Raw genomic sequence first — 21,011 nt, forward strand, 5'->3', positions numbered from 1 at the left:
TACTAGCGCCCTACGCAAGTGGAATAGATATGTGTACTAGTCAACCGTAACATTTCTGGACCACTTGGTTGGCAGGCGATAGCTAACCTGTATATCTTAAACCGTGGTTTAGACCATATCATACAAATTCGCATTTCGCATTCTACAAATTCGCTAGATTAAACCGGTCTAGTTTAGCGAATTTCTAGATATTTGTAGACGAGTAGTAGTCGACACCGGCGACCAGGGCATGGTTGTAATATAGTATATTTCAACCATGGACCAGGGCAATGTTATAGATGTCAACTACCCGTCGACCGTGAGTTTCAATTTTCAACATTATTACCATAAGAAAATTTTTGATGTTTTACATCTGCCAGGTGTCCCGCGACGACTTAGTTTTTTTTAGTATCCATTTAAATTAATATTTTGTTCAAATATCATAATTCATAAGCATTAATCACATAACAAGAGATTTATTATAATGTAATATAGTGTGATGTTATTGTAAATTACAATTAAATATTAATATATTCGAATAACGATTTCTCTCGAAAAAATGAAAATTGTATGCAAAAGTAGGTATAATACATATCAAAGTTAACAACACGAAATTATTTACGCTGAACATAAATTTGCTATATTGTATGTACCTATACACTAAATTTATAAATCGGACATATTTTAGGGCTTTAGGCTTAAGGGCTGACTTAATAGTAAATAGATAGTAAAAATCGGGTCTGCAGTTATTAGGTTAATTATTAACTGCCTACTTTCGTGATAAATTATAATAATATCATTCACTTTAGAAGCTGCGTCGTCGTATTCGCGGTGTGATTGACGAAATATCAGTCTTGTAAAAGATACTTTTAAAATTGTATTTAAATACAGATACAAATACTTTTAAGAAAAAGTATTTAAGAACAAAATATAAATACTTGCCATGTATTTAAATACTTTTCAAATACCTTTTTTTATTTTACTTTTCCACAAGTTCGTTTGCTTAATTTATTTTGTAATTACTAATTTAAAATTGTCATGATTCATTCACCTAGGTATTACTAGAACTTTTTGTACCACTTTCAATTGTATACTGAGAAATGAAAATAAATAAAACTTGTTATACCTGTTATAGAAATTCTTTAATAATAGGTACCTATTTAAACAGTTCTTAATGAAATATAAATGATGTGGATATACAGAGCTAGGGGACAGGAGTTCTCAACAATTATGAAAGAAAAATATTTTTATAATTTATAAATAAAATAGTATAATAATTTTCAAAAAAAAAAGTGACGACCGACGAAAAATTTGTTTGAATTTTCAAAAGTATTTGATTTTCAAATATAAATACGTCCAAGACAGTATTTAAAATACTTTCCAAATACTTAAACCAAAATGTATTTAAAAAGTATTCTAAATACTATAAAAGTATTTAAATACATTTACTCAAATACTTTACAAGACTGCGAAATATCCATAATAATCGATAATGATTGATATAATATATATTATTGTTTTGTTAATTAATTAATACATTAGGAAAATATGCAATAATTATGTAAAATAATTTTCAGTTGACGCGCGTCCTGTGTACGGAATCGCATTTTTTATAACTCGTTTGATAGTATATATATAATTATTTCAGCATTATAACAACGCGTTAACCATACACGTTGATTTAAATTGATCACAAAACGTTAAACATGTATTAAACAAGGCAGTAAGTATAATAAATTAAACTCATTCACCCAAGTCTGTACGTTAAAAATAAACTCTTCATAAACATATCATCAACACGGTTTTAATTATTTGTTTATATTGTGTCGTAATACATTTTAGTTAATAAATAATAATATAATCGTGATTATTTATCGATGAACAACCAATATTCGAATTCCGGACATTCCGGCTTACGATAATGCCTTTGCCGTATATAGAATCTCATTCTTTTTGTAGAAGCAGAGGAATATTTATCAATAACGGAAAATCGTAACATTTGTATAATATTTATTTAATTTAATTAAGATAGTGTATAGATATAAGAAGCTCAATCATATTTTTATAAAAGTATATATTTTTTATGAATCATCAAATAAAAAAAGGTGGGTAAGTGGATGTCGCTCTGCTGTACAGTAGGTTACAAGTGAGTCACTGTAATGGATGGTGTTAAATTTGAATTCAATGATATAATATCATTGTATAAGAAAAACGATTCTGAGCGAAAACGGTCAATCAGCCTATGATATTACCAAGTATATTTGATGATATTATTGTAAATAAAGTAATTTATACATAACCTATTTACGTGGAGCCTTGTTTTCAATTTTCAATCCTTAGCTATAAAAGTTGATAATTTTATAAATTTTTAACTAAAAAATAATTATTAAATTATAAATTTGAACTTTAAATGCTTATAAAAAAAAATAAAAAATGCTAATACAAACATTCAGTGAAATTTTCAAGTATCTATAGTCATACGTTTTTTAATTAAAACAAAATAAGAAAATCGTTACATGTTTTCATGTAAAAATATGTATTTTAAACGCTCATAAAAATTTAATTTGACTTTCTTGTAGACATTAGTTGCACCAAAAACCAAAATCGATTTTCTCAAAAACAGATTTTGCGTAAAAATTCCCGTTTTTCCTTAATTTTTCTATTGTTTTTCACGTCGCGTTTGTAGACTACTGAGAAATTTTTACTTTTGACCCCTCCAAAGTACCAACTAGATTCACTTTCCTATCAGAAAAGTTACTATTGAAGAAAATCCAAGCACTTTTACTGTCCTAAAAGTTGATGACAGACACAAAAAAATAAAACACATCATTGTAAAATCAATACATTCATCGCTTCGGCTTCGCTCAGAATCTAATAGCAGATAAGTGGATGTCGCTCTGCTCATGATATAACTAACTAGTTATATCGTGGCTCTGCTAATAAATAGGTTATAAGTGTGTCACTGTATAATGGATTGTATTAAATTTGAATTCAATGATATAATATCATTGTATACGAAAAACGATTCTGAGCGGTGACGGTTCCCAATCACGGACTAAGATATACTTATATTTTATTCATAATATACGTACGTATGTATTAGTCCGTGGTTCCAATGGTGCAGTCACGATGTAGATATAGAAGATATTATCTAGATATCTAGTATATTTTCTCTACATCGTGAGACGTGAGTATTATATCTTAAAATGTATGGCTAAAACACAGACTTCTATACTATACTTCTGTACTATATAGAAATCTGTGGACTAAATTTAGTCCGTGATCTGAAGTCTGTATCACAGGATATCTCCGAAAAACATGGAAACGAGCCCGCGCACTAACATGATGTTAGACCCTTGGTTACCCGTATTATGGAAACGTTCATTGCCACATTGATACGCGGGCGGCGGTTCTGGGTTAGGCTTGTTTACCAATAATTACCATTCCCTATTTCACACTTTCATTTTTCACGGTACCATAAGATTAACGGTTGTCAGTTACTAAATTAATCCACGTTTTTAATAAAAAAATTAAGTAATAAAAACTTTTTATAACGGACTAGTGGAGACGTGGGTTCGGTCTTCAGACTTCAAATTCTAATACAACGGACGTAAGTTCTTGTACCAATATTACATACTTTTAAGTTTTAAATGTTTGTAGTAGGTAAATTGTGGACAAAAGCGGGAAGTGAGCTAGTGAGCCATAAGTCGTGGGTGACGGCGTGCGCACGAGCCGCAGGCGTGGTCCGCATTTCGCAGAAAACTGAAATTATTTTCCCGCACGAGCCACACATATTATTTTTTGTCACTCCTCTGCATTCATTGATCACGGCAAAGGATCTATGCAACAACCAGACTATTCTACGAAAGCAAATACATGAAAGAAACGATTTGGTTTAATTTCTTTTAAGTGTCATGGCAGTTATAATATGAATATAAGATGTAACCAAAAGTTTATGTTTTGTAAGGACTTTAGGGGATTTACATTTTGCCAGCGGGCACTTTTGGGGATTTCGACTTTACCAGTTACCACCCGGCACTAAGGGGATTCCCACCTCATCATGACCTGTATGGAAAATCCAAATTTTCAGTGTAGGCGTGACAAAAAATAATTTTCCCTGTTGCTAACATGTTGTGAAATGCCAAAAACATTAATTGTTATCGTATAGACATAATGTATCGCTGCATAATAATAATATATTATATTAAAATGCATTTGAATACTTTACATAAGTGCAGCGCCAGATTGAGATTTTAAATTTCTATCGGCCCATTTGACAAAAAATGTACCTTATTTCTTATTTTATTTACACTACTTATGGCCTATGGTTGAACACGTTTGAGTTCAGACCGTTTTAAGTCTGCTTTTATAAGGCCCCATGCTCTCCTACCTTCCCCCTTGTCCATCAACTTATCCGTATTGCGTAAAGTCATTTTCTGTATCCTACATGCCTTATTGTGCGAAAAGTCATATTGTCGTTTCCCCGAAACATTCATTATATACTATGTCCTTGTTTCTAGTTTATGTATATATATATCCATATCTTGACACCATATATGCGATTCGTGTTTTGCATGTATGATGTGATTTTTTATATTAAAAGTTAAAATTAAAATATGTACTGTGCTTTAAATAATACTCCTGTGGTCATAGGTCGTATATCTGTGTATTTGACAATTGCCAAATTGTTATTGTGTTTGCTTTCCTATCTCCCACAGTACAATTATTCATTATACCTTTCAATTAACTACCTATGTTACTTATTTAATATACATCGTAGTAAACGGATATCATCCATTACAGTATCACCATTTTAATCAATTTTTATAATGTAAGTTTAAAATTTGATTTGGCTTTAGATAAATGTATATGTAGCCATGTAGGTAGGTACCTATGTAGTTAGTACATTGTAGATATATATTTTAATACCCAATACATTGTATAATTATTTAAAAGTTTAAGGTTTTACCTTGAATAATGATCAAAATTAGTTAAAATTGTATGATACAAAAGACTTCAAATTATTTTAGATTCTGAGAAAAGTGATGAATGATTTTACTATAATTATGTGTGTTATTTGTTATTTTAATTTTTATGATCCAGTTTTTTACAAAATCGATTTTATTTTCTTGGAAACTTACAGTAGTTACTACAGTAGTTTCCTAATAACAGTCAAACAATTTATAGGTACTTTTATGTCAAAAAAAATTATTATGAAAAACAGATTGCTTGCCTATAAAAAAAATAGTTACGTAGGTAGGTACATTATTACCTATTGAAATTATAATCAAAACGCTATTTTACAACTTAATAGTCCATATTATTATGATTTATAAAATATATATAACACATGAGCTATTACAAAACATAGAACAAAATAAAATTATAAATAGAACTCTCAAATGGTAAAATTAGATCATTAAATTGAGTATTTATTCTCTATTATTATTATTCTTCTATATTCTTTACCCTAATGATTATTACTGAAATGTTATGGTGTATAAATATTTGAAAATTCAAGGTAGGTATTACTTTACTGAGTACCTTAAAAATAATTTTTTTTGTGTTTGGCTTACATATACCTGCTGTGTATTGTTGTAACTTGAAATTCCATTGTCCCATTGTCCTTTTTATAAATGTAAATGGCAAAGATATCTATATAGTATAAACAGCTAACTTAAAATATAGCTTTATCTTTTAAACAAAGACTGACAGCCAAATTCTTTCACCATTGTTTTCAACATTCTAAAATACACAAGTCCTCCAGAAAATGGTTAAAAATCAGGGTGCTTGGTAAAGGTATTTGGGTATTCCTATTTATTGTAGTGTATATTATTACTGGTTAAATATATTTAATATTTCTATTTGTTTTAGGTTAAAATGTTTACTTATACAAATCCTTGTAAGTCTCTTCCGAGGTCTCTTCAGGTTCAGTTAGATAAAATTGAACAATCACCATTGACAACACATAGAAAACGTAAATTATTTTGTGTAGACAATTTGGATGAAAATATCTCTCCATCCAAAGTGTATGATCCTGAACATGCTTTTCCTGAAACATCTTTTAATATGAATCCAACTGAATTAAGTCCTAATCTGGGTGAACAATTTGAAAGCCTTATTTCGAAACCAAAGAATGAACAATGTTTATCATCAATTGCCACAGTGGAATCTTCAACTTCTCAGCTGATTGAACATAATACTATAACACCATTGAAATCGAAAAATGTTAAAGGAGTTGAATGTCTTTCAAATGAAACCTTTAGTTTAAACAAAATTCAAAATAACAAAGCTGACTATGAAGTAAAAGCTTCATGTTCTTATGATTATAAAAAGGTAAGCCACTTAAATTGTGTATTACTTATTCACTATATATTTAATTTATTAGGTAGGTATACCGGCATAAGAGATTTCACAAAAATACATATTATTCAACCATTCAAATTCCCTAATTTCCCACTTCTCCTTTACATTTTTCCTGGGCCTCAACATTAAAAATAAATACAAAATAACACAAAATAAATAAAATATAACCTAGAATTATGAAGTAGGCTCATTGGACACCCCCCTCCCCCATATTATCTATTGTATTAATTTGTATATAAAGGGTGATTTTTAATCGTGCTAACCCTAATTTTTATATATTTTGAATTGCTTTTATATTAAAATCTGTTTTTTTTAATTTTTTAATTTATTTGAAAACCATATTTTTCAAATTCTTGATATTTTTTGTACCACTTCCTTTTTTCAAATAGGAACACTATTTTTCATTTTTAATTATTAGTACCTGGCAACCGAATGTGTTGTCTTTGTCTTATTTTCAATTACAGTGTGTTCTCAGTAATTCAAACCTTGATAACTCTAAATTCTTGAAATCTCGAACAAATAAAATTCCCCTTCAAATAACAATCACACATCAAGATTTTGATAACTCAATATTTTTAGTGAGTCAAGTTGTTTTTTCTCCCGTGAGCTTTGAGATAACTGTATAATCATTTTTAAATTTTCATCAAAATCATTGAATAAATACATACCTATTATTTTAATTATTGTGTTTTTATTGTACTAATGTTTATTAACAGATAACACCCGAAGATTTTGGTGATGAACGAGTTACCCGCTCACATTATAATCCAAAGGTTAAAGCAAAACCATTTAAAGATAGTAAGTCAACGAGTAAAAAAAGACCTAGATCCACCAGCCGAGAACAAAAAACAAAAATAAATTTGTTTCCTGATGTTATATTACCGTCTAAGAAGTCTATAGATATAAAATCATGTAAAAAGAAAGAAAAGACTAATTTAACTAAAAAAAACAAAACTCCTAAACAATCTTCTTCGAAAAAAAATGTTTGGACAGAGTACATGCATCAAGACAAACCTGAACGTATTCTATTGGAACAAGACAATAACAGAAAATTTTTCAAATCTAAAGTGGTTCATAATGATACACCAAATAAGAAGTAAGGATTTTTTGGAATTAAGTACTAACTTGTTATTTTTTAATAATATTTATGGTTGTTTTTAGAAAAGATAATGGCTTTAACTTTAAAGTTATAAATTGGAATGATGAAAATAGTAATAGTTCTAGAGTTGAACTCAATGAGTCTAATTTAAATAGTCCAAAAATACTCAATGATAACAACATTGATGAAAATGGACAAAATATAAATAAATGTGAATTGTTGGATGATAACCATAATGAGAACTCTAATGTAGAAAAATGTCTTGCTGCTTATTCTTCTCCAGCTGCTCGTCGCCTAAAAGAGTAAGTGTTAAAAGTTGTTTAAAAATAAAATACAAATTATATTGTATATTTTTTCTAGAGTATCAAATTCTTCAATTAATCTCAATGACACGGTCATAAACGAACCAGCTTATACTTCTATTGATTTCAATGATACGATCATTAACGAATGTGCTGCTATTGATGCTTCAGTAAATGTATCTTCACAAACTAATTTGTTCCCAATTTTCATAAATGAAAATCCTCCACTTAGTCGCACTATTTGGTAATTGTATACAAATTGAATCATTGTCAAAAAATTATATTACTAAATCATTCATATTAATCTAATTATACAACATATGTAAGCTAATAAATAATAATAAACTAAAAAAAAAAAAAAAAAATAAATATTTACATATTAAATTTTGATATTAATTAGTTCTAGTGAAAAAAAGAGTACAATGCGAAAAGGAAGAAAAATTATTGATGATACTCAATACCAGATTTATGCAGGTCAAAAAAAGTTAGGTGGTTTTTTGTGCAAAGAATGTGGACTTTATTATTCAAGAGGAGAACCAGAAGATGAAGCGGAACATGACAAATACCATAAAGCCAAGGATATTTTTAAGTATAAGGTATCCTAGTTTAATTAAACTTGCCCCTTTTCTAATATACAATTTTTAATTATTGACCAATTCAATATTATATTAATGTACTTTAGAGCTCAAAAAATGAAAAAGTTATTTTTAAAGATATTGATGAACGCATAGTTGTAATATCTGGATCAGATACTAAAATATTATGTTCAAAAGCTTTAGAGGTGATGTTATATGTTGATAAAGAACTTGGATGTTATACAGAATGTTCTGTTTTACCCACAACTAAAAAAGTATGCATTTTGTTGTACCTAGCCGTAGTGGTGACTGCATTAAAAGTTTTAACATATTTTTATGTATATATGTTTCAGGTTCACTTGTATATAAAAAAAAGACAAGTGATTGGATGCCTAGTAATAGATCTCATATCACAGGCTTATCGTAATCTAGAAACTGAAACAGAAGACATGGTTGTTGTATCTGAAGAATCATATCCCGTCAAAGCAGGCGTTAACAGTATATGGACAAAATGGGACTGTCGCAATACTGGGATTGCAAGAAAACTGCTAGACTATTTCCGGTGAGGATTTTGATGATAAATAAATAATAATAACGAATGTTTTGTGTGCAGATGAATTTTAACTGACCTATTATTTTTTAGTAAGAATTATACATTTGGTCATATATTGGCACTTGATGAAATAGCGTTCACAGTGCCTACACGCTCAGGCAAAGCATTTATTAAAAAGTACACTAACAGAAATGATTTTTTAGTTTATACTGGATGGTAATTATTGCGGTTTGTCATTCCCCATGGCAATGTTAATTTTTGATTATATCTAGTTATATTGTATTTCTTAGCAAAGTTTTGCCCTGATAGTTTCAGACAATAAGATAAATATAATAATAATATGTAGTATTCAAAAGTAATTTATTTTTGTTAATTTATTGTTATACATAAATTATTTTTTTTGGACCAAGTGTTATTTTTACATTTTGTTTTTTACACTGTTATTAAATGAGAAAATAAATGCTTCTATCATTTTATTTTCATGAAAATAAAAATTTTACTTAAATATGTTTGAATTTATACAAAGTTTGTCAAAGATGTGATCTAAAAAATTATTAATTATGTAAAAATGTATACTCTTGAAATACCTATATTAAAATAAAGTTAATAAGTTTAAATTATTTGATATCAGACGTAGTTACATCTAATTCTTTTGCACTCATTTTCATTGAACTACTTTATATTAAGGTGTAAATAGTATTTATCTATCCAACATGGATGGAATAAATAAAAAGGTGACGACTGGCATTATTAAAAGGTTTGTATAGTCTAATAGGCATTGCCCGATGGCCGCAAATAGCCGTTTGAGATTTGGGAGGACTGAAACCTTACTACTAAGTACAAATTATAATAATATCTATCGAATAAGCGGTAATAACGTACAATTACGATAAATATAAAAACGACTCCTGTCGATAGTTATATTAAAATCAGACGTTAAAATAGTAAAATTACGCTATTACCTTCCTCCAGGTGTTCGGAGGGCTCTCGAGATCGTGTATTCGAGAATTAGATCAAATACACTGTACAATATAATTTTATGTAAAAAGCACATATAATTTAATAACTGCAATCAATATATAATATTACAGGGGGACGGAGTGGCCGAGCGGACTAAGGCGTCGGCTGCGACGCAGCCTACCCGAGTTCTATACCTTGGCCGCGGGCGGCATTTTTCTTCGGGCAAGTCACGGTGTCCGGAGAACAAGTTCCGCCATCCCCCCACCCGGGGCACGGCAGAAACCTACGGGTGCCCCATTAGAAATTCTGCCAAAACACAACACACACGTGTACCAACCTACCCAATTTAAAAACCTACAGTGCCCTCCCCACACCCAATGGCCTATGTGGCCGCGGGTTATCCAAAAAAAAAAAAAAAAATATATATATATTAAATGCCTTACCTGATCCGCAGTTGCTTATGGATAATGTTGTAGGAGTTTTAGGTGACACAAAGTAATACTTCAAATACACAAATTGAAATAAAGAACGCACTTATTATGGCATACCATAAGAAGTCCAGTTGTCGCTCGTTGAAATCGGTATTTATATTTTGAGAGGTTGTTACTCTGGTGGTTGGTGCTCATGCACTGAATTAAGAACGACACGGATAAGTCGACCAGAGAGTGGTTGGCGGTTTTTTCAAAGGTTTTTTTTGTACTTCCCGAGTTAGATTTCTCTTCGGCGGCAAGGACCTTTTTTCACCATTAATTTTCTCTGGCGACATATAAGAATTCCGCACGATCTGCGCCCCGCGGGGCGCCAGTACGTGCCGATTTCTTAATTCGTTATCGCATAATAGAGATCGTACCTATTTGTCGATGACAACGGTTTTATCGGGGATGTCCGATTCCTGCAAACGATAGTCTGGCCGTTATTTATTACTCTGTAAGATTTTAGTTTATTTATTATAATGGTGTGTGAGCATATCATTACAAAGCTTACAATTTTTTTAAGAAATTTAGAAATGTATTTGGGGGGGGGGCTTATTCCCCATTATTTGTACCTGCCTATATATATAATTTCAGAATTTTAATTTTCTGGAAAATAATGGTTTGCGTTATCACTTTTAGTAAAACTGCATTCTGTGATTATAATTTCACACTTTAAACTTACGAGGATGTGTACCCACATGTGTTGTCTCCGTCTTACAAGTGCGTAACATAACAAGTTTTACGCTCAGCAGAACGTGTAGCTCTGTTAATTTAAAAATTAGAATGAATTGACCTCTTACAAAATCTATAGGTAAGATTATTGACTAGGCAACTTATTAATATATTTTAATTTTAAAGCAAATTATGAGTATTTTAAGATGTATAAACAATTTACGATTTTAAAATACTCATAACTTGCGTTAAAATTAAAATATATTAAAAAGCCCATGAGGTTGCCTATAGTCAATAATCTTACCAATAGATTTTGTAAGAGGTCGATTCAGTCTAATTTTTAAGTTAACTGCATAAAACTTGAATTTGGTATGTTACGCGTTTGTAAGACGGAGACAATACATGCGGGTGTGACGTCCTCTTTTTCTGGAAAATTATAGTCTATATTATCACTTTCTGCAAATCTACGTTCTGTGTGATTGTAGTTTCAGGCTTTTGACTTTCTATTCTTGAATTAAATTTCTGTATAATAAATAATTTGTTTTCAATATTGAAACAATTCTGTAACCTTAATTCCCAGTTATTTTGCTTTCCATAATTATATTTTTCTGTTAAATTTACTTTATTTACTTTTAACGTTCTGTTCAATTATTTTCTGGAAAATCATGGGCTCTCAAATAATATTATATTACTACAATGTGGACATGTGGTTGAGGCGATAAGCTAATTTCGTCGAAGCTCTAACGGCTGATTCATGAAAGACAAATTCTCTTATCAGAGTGTGAATGGTCTTAAACGTAATATTGTAAAGAAGAATTTCGTGAAGAAAGTAGCACCCACGGACTAGGATATGAAATTTCTTCTATTCTGTGGTTGTATATCTAGCCCCAGTTGTCCCAGACCCTTCAAAGCCGATGAACTTAAAGTGATATACATTTTTTTCTGGTTCATTTTTATCAGTTTACTTTTTTTTTTTTAACTTAATGCTTGGCAACACTGATCACTATCATGCCGGTCAGGTGCATACACGATACACTATTTAAGACAAACATAGATACACATGATACATCCTTAACTGTCATTCGTATTTCGTATTTTCGTTGGACTTGGGTGCATATTTGATAATTGATATTATAATTTATAAAATTCATGAATACATTCATCTACTGTTTACTATTTAGTCATGCTATAAACCCAAATATAAAAAAATACGGGCATACGGTATACGGAGCGTATTTTGTTTAGTTAAAATGATTTCCTATATTCCATTTAATAAATGAAACAATAGATAACGATTTAAACAACTCTTCATATACCAGGTAAATAGTATTTTTTAGAGATGTTACGAACTGTTCGATTTTTGAACCGAACCAAACTCTGGGTGTTCGGAAAATCGTACAGGAAATTCCTAGTAATCGAACCGAACCAAATACCTAATAGTTTGGTTCGATAATCGAACCACAGAAATAAAATTAAAAGTCAGTTCTATTAGGTATCACTAATCTTAAATCTTTGTTAATAATTCTGTGGTATGGTGGCTAAAAGATAAATAAATATTAAATAAAATAATATCCAAATTTGACTTTTTTAATCTTCGGTTCGAGTTCGATAAATTATTTGAAGAGTTCGGTTCGGTTTGACCTTCAATATTATGGTTTGTAACATATCTAGTATTTATTATGCATGTTTGTACTATTTTAAATATTTTTATGACTTGGATACATATTTAATTAACTTTATTTTATACTAGATTATTCAAAGGAAGTTAAAATAGTTAATGATAGTCAAAAAATGATGAACAATCCAGTTGAGAAAGAAAGCCAAACTAATTGTGTGGGTACTACGGTCTCTAAATTAACTTTATCATCACCCAAGTGAAGTTAAACACTAAACAGTTATTTTATTTTTTAATAATAATTTAATCTTTTATTCAAATAAGTTGTAATATGTAGTAGAAAACTAATAATTTATTAAATTTGGAGTTCTTGCTGCACAGTTGTAATGCAAGGCAACCTATCATGTTTTAAGTAGATAATTACCTAATCAACTACATTTTGTAATAATATATGCTTGTGTTTCTACTTAACCATTATGAAATGAATACATTTCTAGTTTTTTTTTTTTTTTTTTTGGCAGTTTATTATTAAATTCTTTACCTAACCTATCTACTCAATACAGTATAGCCAGTAAATAACAAGTGTTAAAATGAGTTCATTAAATGATAAAGTAGCAATCCAAATAGTGGTATCACCAATGAAAAATTTAGCAAATTGTCTAGGAACATCACTAACAGTCAGACGCAAACTAACATTTTCTGAACCCAGTGAAACTCCAAAAAATTTTATGATAACATACTCTACGGTAAATTTAAAAGTTCTATTTTAAAACATATTATAGTGTCATTTTTATCAATAATTTTGTCAATATCGTCAATACCACAATATCTATTTTTAATCATTTGATGATTTTTTATTTAAAATCCATAGTTAATATAATATATATTAAAGTCTAAAGTTCACTTATATTTTTGTCTTTCTTTCTCTTTATTTTTGTTTTGGATATAATATATCCTGCTTAAATGCTTGATATACAAATATATTGTTGTCATTTATTACTATTTATAATACATTAAGATTTTTTGATTATTAAGATATTAAGAGATATTGACTTTTAAATGATTTGTGTTAAAATCATCACTGTGTATGTGTTAAAATAATTTTATTGTTGTATATTTTGTTTGATTAAAATGATTTTCAATTTATATACATTATAATATAATATATTTATACCTCTTTATTTTCAATTCAATAAATGAAACAATAGATCACAATTTAAACATCTCATAAAATACCAGATAAATAATATTTTTATAGATATTTGTACTACTTTAAATATTTTTATGATGTAGGTATCTATTTAATTAACTTTATAATATACTATTAAAGATTATTTACAGGAACTTCAAAAAATAATGATAGTTCAACATTCAAATGTTTGATGCTTCAAAAAATGATAAATAGTCCAGTTGAAAAAGAAAACACAACTATGTGTATGGATACAATGGTTTCTAAATCAATTTTATCACCATCCCAATCAAGTCCAACTGTAATTTTATTTTTAACTTTTATTCTAATATGTTATTTGTGGTAACTAGTAATTTATAATTACCAATTCAATTTTTATAAAATACTTAATGATATAATATTTTGAATATATTCTAATTCAATTAAAATAAATAATAGTGATTTTGTATTACTTTGTAGTTTTTTGTGCACAGTCTTAATACAAGAGGTCGTCACCCATTGGCAGATCATGATCTTAATTCAAGAGATACTGGTTCTTTTAAGGTGCTCTCTGAAGATTCCCGGTCATTAACCAGGTATTTTCCTAAAATCAGTAAATTTAATTTTTATTTTTATATTTAAACACGGCAACTATGGCCATTAACTGTTTGTAGAGGGGGAAGAGTACGGTTGGATTGGAACACGTGTGTATTTGTGCTACACATTTCGTAACTGAATGCATCTACTGCACCAACACCAAGCTACAATTTAACTTTTATTTGTATTTTTGTCTGAATTATATATTTTACTGTGTATGAAGATTTGAACCCAGAACTGTAATTGAAAAGAAAAATTCATCATTAAATGTTTCTCGGTCAGAATCAATTGATTGTTACAAAGGAATCCCAGAAATAGATGATCAATTTCCAGAAAAAGTTAATTCTCCATCAATATTGGTAAATAATAAATAAGAATACATTATATTTTAATACTTACTATAATTTAACTATTATTGATGGTTGAAGTCCCAAGATTCACTTCACAATGGAGATATTTTTGCCTCACATTTGCCAATAATTAAACCTATTGTCAGACGAAGAAATTCTAAATATGATTCAGATACACCTCGAAAAGTTGTAAGTAATTATTTTATTAATGCATATTATTATTTTTAATTTTATCATTTTATTTCTTACAAATAGGATTTAGTTTTTGGAGAAATTAATAATACTGATGGTGTTGTGAAAAAACGTAAATTATTTAATGAATTTGAGTGTCCTTCTGAGAAATCAATTGTATCCAAAGTGTTAAAGCCTAAAGTAGATATTTCAATGTCATTTGATTCTCCAACATTAGACACTGGAAATACTTCTTTAATTGCTCCTGTATCGCACAAGAAAACTACATTCTTTGACTATGGATTTTGCAAAAATAGTGTTTCCAAGCTTCAAAGTTCATTTTCAACTAATGAAGCCACTATAAAAGCTGCATTTGAGAAAAGTAAGTAATACACTAGATTATTTTAAACGAAGCAATTCAATCATTATTTTTTGTTTGTAAAATTGTTGGATTAAAAAGATGAAAAAATAACTTCATTAATTAATAGTTCAAACTATATTTAATAATTTAAACTACACTTAATAGTTTAACTATGTATTGAAATTTAATTATGATGATCTAAATGCTATAATAGTTTTCTTTTGTCAATTAATATAATTAAAAAAAAAAAAGTTGTATAACTTTTAAAAATATTATTCTTTTATTTTCTCAGAGGATAAGGAATCAAATTTAATTGGTGACTTCAGTCAATCATTTATATTGCCTTTGTTATCACTTGGTCGTCATGCAGATCTCCATAGTATATCTCCTGATACATTAGCTCATTTATTGGAGGGCACATTCAATGGTTGTATCGATTCCTATCTGATAATAGATTGCAGGTAATACAAATATTATTTTATTGTAAATAGAATTGTATTTTATATTTATTTATTAATTTTATTTGTAGATATCCCTATGAATATGAAGGTGGTCATATAAGAGGAGCAATCAACATATTTACTAAAGAGCAACTAATTAAAGATTATACTGAAGACAAGTTGGGTAAAAAATCTAATAAAACTGATAAAATTAATGTGAAGAGAAATGTTTTGATATTTCACTGTGAATTTTCATCGGAGAGAGGCCCAAGTCTGTGAGTAAAATGTTATGAATTTAATATTTTATTATTTATTAATTGTTATAATAGACTTTAAATTGTGTTATACATAATATGTAGTTTGTATTTTAGATTCTGAGCGATGGATGTATTAATTTTACAATGATGTACGTTTTTTTATTATTTTTTTGTGTTTGTTATCATCGGGGTTGGGATTTTATAGCATTTGAATATTTCTTATGAGGTGCTTAAAAGCAATGTAAGTTAAAAATGTGTTTTATGATACAGAGAACTCAAATTAAAAATTTTATTTTTATTATTTTGCAATTATTTAGTTTTTAGTGCTTTTTTTGGACTTTTTGAGACGTTTTTGTATTTTTATCTGTTTTTGAATCAAAATCGGCCATATTTTATGAAATTATATTTTATTAAACGTGTTTTTAGATTTCTGTGAATCGAATTATTATGATAATTTCCTAATAGGTATTTGGTTCTAATTTTTGTTATCTGCTGATTTTGTTGGGTTTTTTTGTCGATTTCTACTGCGATTATCAACGAACGAGCGTTGAATGCATTGTATAGTCAATTCATTTGGATTCTGATCATAGTGACTAAATTATTTAAAATCTTAACTAACTACCTATAATAATTTGTAAGTGATTAAAAAAATATTAATTAATAAATTTCCTTTTTTTTGCATATTTTTAGCTGTTTTTAGCGAATATTTAGCGATATTTAAGGTAGTATTTATGCAGTTTTAAATGCTATTAAATCCCAACCCTAGTCATCGCCTTTTAGGACAGTAAAAGTGCTTAGATTTTATTCAATAGTATCTTTTCTGATAGGAAAATGATTCTAGTTGGTACTTTGGGGAGAAGGGGGAGGGGGGGGTCAAAAGTAGGTTTCCCAGAAGTTCAAAATGAGCCGTGAAAAACAAAAGAAATATTAAGGAAAAACGGGTAATTGTACGCAAAATCTGTTTTCGAAAAAATTGATTTTGGTTTTTGGTGCAACTCTTAAACAAATGACCGTAGGTACATGATATTTTGACTGAATGTTTATATTAGCATTTTCTATACACCATAACATTTTACAAATATTTTGACTTATTTTGAGCTCTTTACGGACATTTTCAGTTTATATTTTTTTTAGTTTCTTTTCTATAAATATCAATAAAATTTTATTTGTTGGTTAAAAAAGCTTGAAAATTTAATAGAAGGCTCCTAAGTTATTGTTTCAAAGGCAGATGAAAAAAATTAAGAATCCTTAGTCACAGTTTTTATTTATAAGCATTTAAAGTTCAAATATTGACAAAATACGTAAAAATTACGAAAATTTGCAAATTATTTTGAGTTAGAAATTCATAAAAAATATTCCTTTTAAATCTAAGATTTGAAAATGTAATACAAGATTATCCATAAGTTTGTCTACCTTTATCAAAAAAAAATTTCTACAAGAAACTCAAATTAAATTTTTATGAGCGTTCGAAATTCGTATTTTTACAACAGTTGATATTCACTCGATTTCTCGTTTATCTTATTTTATTGTAATTAAAAAACGAATGACTCTAGATACTTGAAAATTTCACTGAATGTTTATATTAGCATTTTCTATACACCATAGAATTTTGAAAATAATTTGTCTCCTGAGCTGTTTACGGACATTGTCAGTTTTCATTTTTTTTAGTTTTTTTTAATTTTATTTGTCGGGTAAAAAAGCGTGAAAATTTAATATAAGGCTCCTGATATATCGTTCTAATAGCAGTTGAAAAATATTAAAAATACATAGGCACAATTTTTTTTTATAATTTTTTAAAGTTCAAATTTTGACAAAATTTATCACATTTAAAATTTAACAATAATTTTGTAGTTAAAATGTATAAAATGTTCAACTTTTATAGCTAAGGATTGGAAATTTAAAACAGGATTCCACGTAAATAGATTATATATAAATTACTTTATTCACCTTAATATATCATCAAATATACTTAGTAATATCATAGGCTGACTGACCGTTTTCGTTCAGAATCGTTTTTTCTCATACAATGATATTATATTTATGATTTAAATATAAAAACAGTTCACGCTGAAACAATAACGTTTTACAAACTATTTCATTATAGACTTCCTTCGCGTCCCAATCCCCTTAAGTCAACTCTTGCTACTCGAACATTTCCGGGCAATCCCCAACGACGTTTGAAAAGAAATTGGTGTCTTGATTTACTTAATAAATAGTTCAAAATAAAAACAAATAGGCAGTGCTTTTACTGGATGGCTTCTTCCATCATGTGTTTCATGTTATAAATTCTCGCTCTATCACATATTCTTACTGTACCCAAGAGCACAAATTGTACAGTTCTTGTTGAACTCATGTAATACAATTATTAAGGTGATTTTAATTTTTAATTATATACTTAAACTATTTAAATTTTAAAGTACTAACTAGCTGATCCTGCGAGCACTTCGTAGCCTGTAAAAAATTAAAACTCTGATATGATTAAAATGTATTTATTTATTCGGCCAAAAAAATTGCAATTAAATAATTACATTAATAATATCTGATACGTATACCAACTGAGCTATAAGCTTTTATCTGGTATACGAAGTCCATCGATATTACAATACGTTTTATAGTAAAATACTTGTCTTATACAAATAAAAATACGATTTAATTAATTAAACATAACGTAGTAAATATATAACGTTGCATAGGTATAGGTACATATTATTGTTATATTGTCATATAACATATGTTTAGAGTGCTTAGACGTATAAACTTTTTATAATTTTATTGATACACACATTATCATCAAGATCGCTAACCATTTTATTTATTGCCTTTTTTATTTATATAGGTAATTAGTTGTATTTTTGTAGTATTTATTTTAAAATAGATACTTCTGCATAGGTACACGATATTTTTAGTTTTATTTTCTCGCGGTAGAAGAAAATACAGGTTATCTCCGCAACCCGATTTTGATAACGCAACACACAGTCCTTGTGAAAAACAGTCTTGAAGTAAATCGATTTCTACATGCTTAAATGCCCCCGTGCTTTATTAATAGTTACTGCATACGATAACTTAACGGAAAATTGTATTATTTTGAAGTTAAAATGCAAATCATTGGGAATCATTGGTACGCGAGGTATTAGCACCGGATGACCAACTGCAGGACCAGTCAAAACTATAGCAACGATCACATTGTCGCGAAGAAATTTTAATTTAATTTTCCATACCATCTATAGTTACTACTATTATAAAGCTGAAGAGTTTGTTAAGGCTTATCACATTAATAATAATAATTATTATTATTAAAACTAAAAGCAACCACTTATTAAAATAATAATAAATAATAATAATATCAAAGTCCCTGTTTAAGAACCTCCCCGGGTTGGACCTATTGGTCGTATCGTGATGTTATATAGCCTATAGCCTTTCTCGAAAGATGGACTACCCAACTCAAAAATAATTTTTGAATTCAAACCGGTAGTTCCTGAGATTAGCGTGTTCAAAGAAAACAAACTCTTCAGCTTTATAATATTAGTATAGATTAAAATATACGATTTAGCTATTTCAAATTTTTTTTTTTAAGTAATCCAAAGAAATTAATAGCCTTTTTTGTTTGTTTTGTAGGTCGCGATATCTGCGTAACGCAGATAGGGAAAATAACAGTATGTGCTATCCTTACTTGGACTATCCAGAAATGTATTTGCTTGATGGTGGGTACTGTAAATTTTACAGTCAACACAGTCGTTTGTGTGTGCCGTCTAGCTATCGGTCAATGTTTGATCCTGCCCACACCTCAGAACTTAGAAAGTTCAGGTCCAAATCAAAAACACGGGCTTGTCACAATGAGGCAACGCCAAGATTAGCAGGCAAAAACACACTCAGACGATTGGCTTTTAATTAATCGCTTTTACGTATTCTTTCGTGTAAATAAATGTTGAGATCTTTTTTTTATATTTATATTTGTATTTGATTGTTTTTTTTGCGTTTATTTTTATACTTTTTAACCAATTATTTTCTTTTTTAAAAGCGATGCCGTTTTGTATAACTTTTGTGGTGCCATATATTATAGTATAGGAGGGGGGAGGGAGGTAAAAATCCTAATAGTTTTCGAAAGACACTAGGGAAAACGAAAAGAATAATTAAGGAAAAACGGGAATTTTTACGCAAAATCGGTTTTTGACAAAAAATTTTTTATTACTCTAAAACCAAATAACCGTAGATACATGAAATTTTCACTGGTTGTTTATATATTAGTATTTCATATACACGATAACATTTTCTAAGAATATTGTTTTGTTTTAAACTATTTACGGACATTTTCAGTTACCAATTTTTTTAGTTTTTTTTTTATGAATGTCAATAAAATGTTATTTGTTGGGTAAAAAACTAAAAAAATTAATACAAGGCTCTTAATATATTGTTTCAATTGCCTATTAATAGTTTTTAAATCTATTATCAAATATGGTACCACCTAGTTCCTACTGAAGAATTAATATCTTTATCTAAAAGTGGTTTGAAATGAATAGGATGATTGATGAATCAATAATATTGATTATTATTAAATTATAGTTATTTTTTATTTAAATTAATTATTAATAAAAACTAATGTTATAGGCACATAGGATAGCATTATATTAATTTATTAATTTTCATAACATAGGTACACAACTATTATGGCACTTTGGAGTTACAAAGTCGACCATATTTTTTGCATTTACATCGATTGGTTTTACATAATAATACAGTAGTAACGAGTCGACAGAAACATTAATAAGTAAAACAATAAAAAATAGTTATTATAGTAGATTTTATCACGGCATCGATAAAATACCTAAAAACGTCGAACATAAAACATACATTCTCCAACATTCAGACGGTGCTAAAAATCTATTTAACCATGCCCTGTTAAAATAATCAAATTGTAGCAGTGAACGCTCTTTCTAAAATCAGTAAAAACTTTTATCACTCAACGTATAGAACGCCATTTAAACAAATAGTATAGAACAAACATTTTAAAAAAATGTTTGACCCCCCCCCCCCCCTCTTGGGTCACCACTGTCACCCAACTATCTAAGCCAAAAA

At 28.6% G+C, this 21,011-nt stretch overlaps 2 protein-coding genes across 2 annotated transcripts; both read left to right on the forward strand.

Moving 5' to 3' along the window:
• The first annotated feature begins 3,400 nt into the window (after positions 1–3,400).
• LOC132944795 (N-acetyltransferase ESCO2-like) lies at positions 3,401–9,382 on the forward strand. Its single transcript, XM_061014304.1, has 9 exons — positions 3,401–3,589; positions 5,854–6,315; positions 7,062–7,441; positions 7,507–7,746; positions 7,805–7,990; positions 8,147–8,342; positions 8,429–8,596; positions 8,675–8,883; positions 8,965–9,382. Exons 2-9 carry the CDS (start codon positions 5,860–5,862, stop codon positions 9,092–9,094), a joined length of 1,965 nt encoding a protein of 654 aa, XP_060870287.1. The 5' UTR covers positions 3,401–3,589; positions 5,854–5,859; the 3' UTR covers positions 9,095–9,382.
• A 2,705-nt stretch (positions 9,383–12,087) lies between these two features.
• On the forward strand, positions 12,088–19,880 carry LOC132945199 (M-phase inducer phosphatase 3-like). Its single transcript, XM_061014875.1, has 10 exons — positions 12,088–12,298; positions 12,730–13,340; positions 13,936–14,084; positions 14,243–14,358; positions 14,583–14,718; positions 14,788–14,898; positions 14,965–15,262; positions 15,534–15,702; positions 15,771–15,956; positions 19,554–19,880. Exons 3-10 carry the CDS (start codon positions 13,977–13,979, stop codon positions 19,828–19,830), a joined length of 1,401 nt encoding a protein of 466 aa, XP_060870858.1. The 5' UTR covers positions 12,088–12,298; positions 12,730–13,340; positions 13,936–13,976; the 3' UTR covers positions 19,831–19,880.
• Positions 19,881–21,011: the final 1,131 nt, after the last annotated feature.

The sequence above is a fragment of the Metopolophium dirhodum genome, chromosome 5 (genome assembly GCF_019925205.1).
Source record: "Metopolophium dirhodum isolate CAU chromosome 5, ASM1992520v1, whole genome shotgun sequence".
NCBI lineage: Eukaryota > Metazoa > Arthropoda > Insecta > Hemiptera > Aphididae > Metopolophium > Metopolophium dirhodum.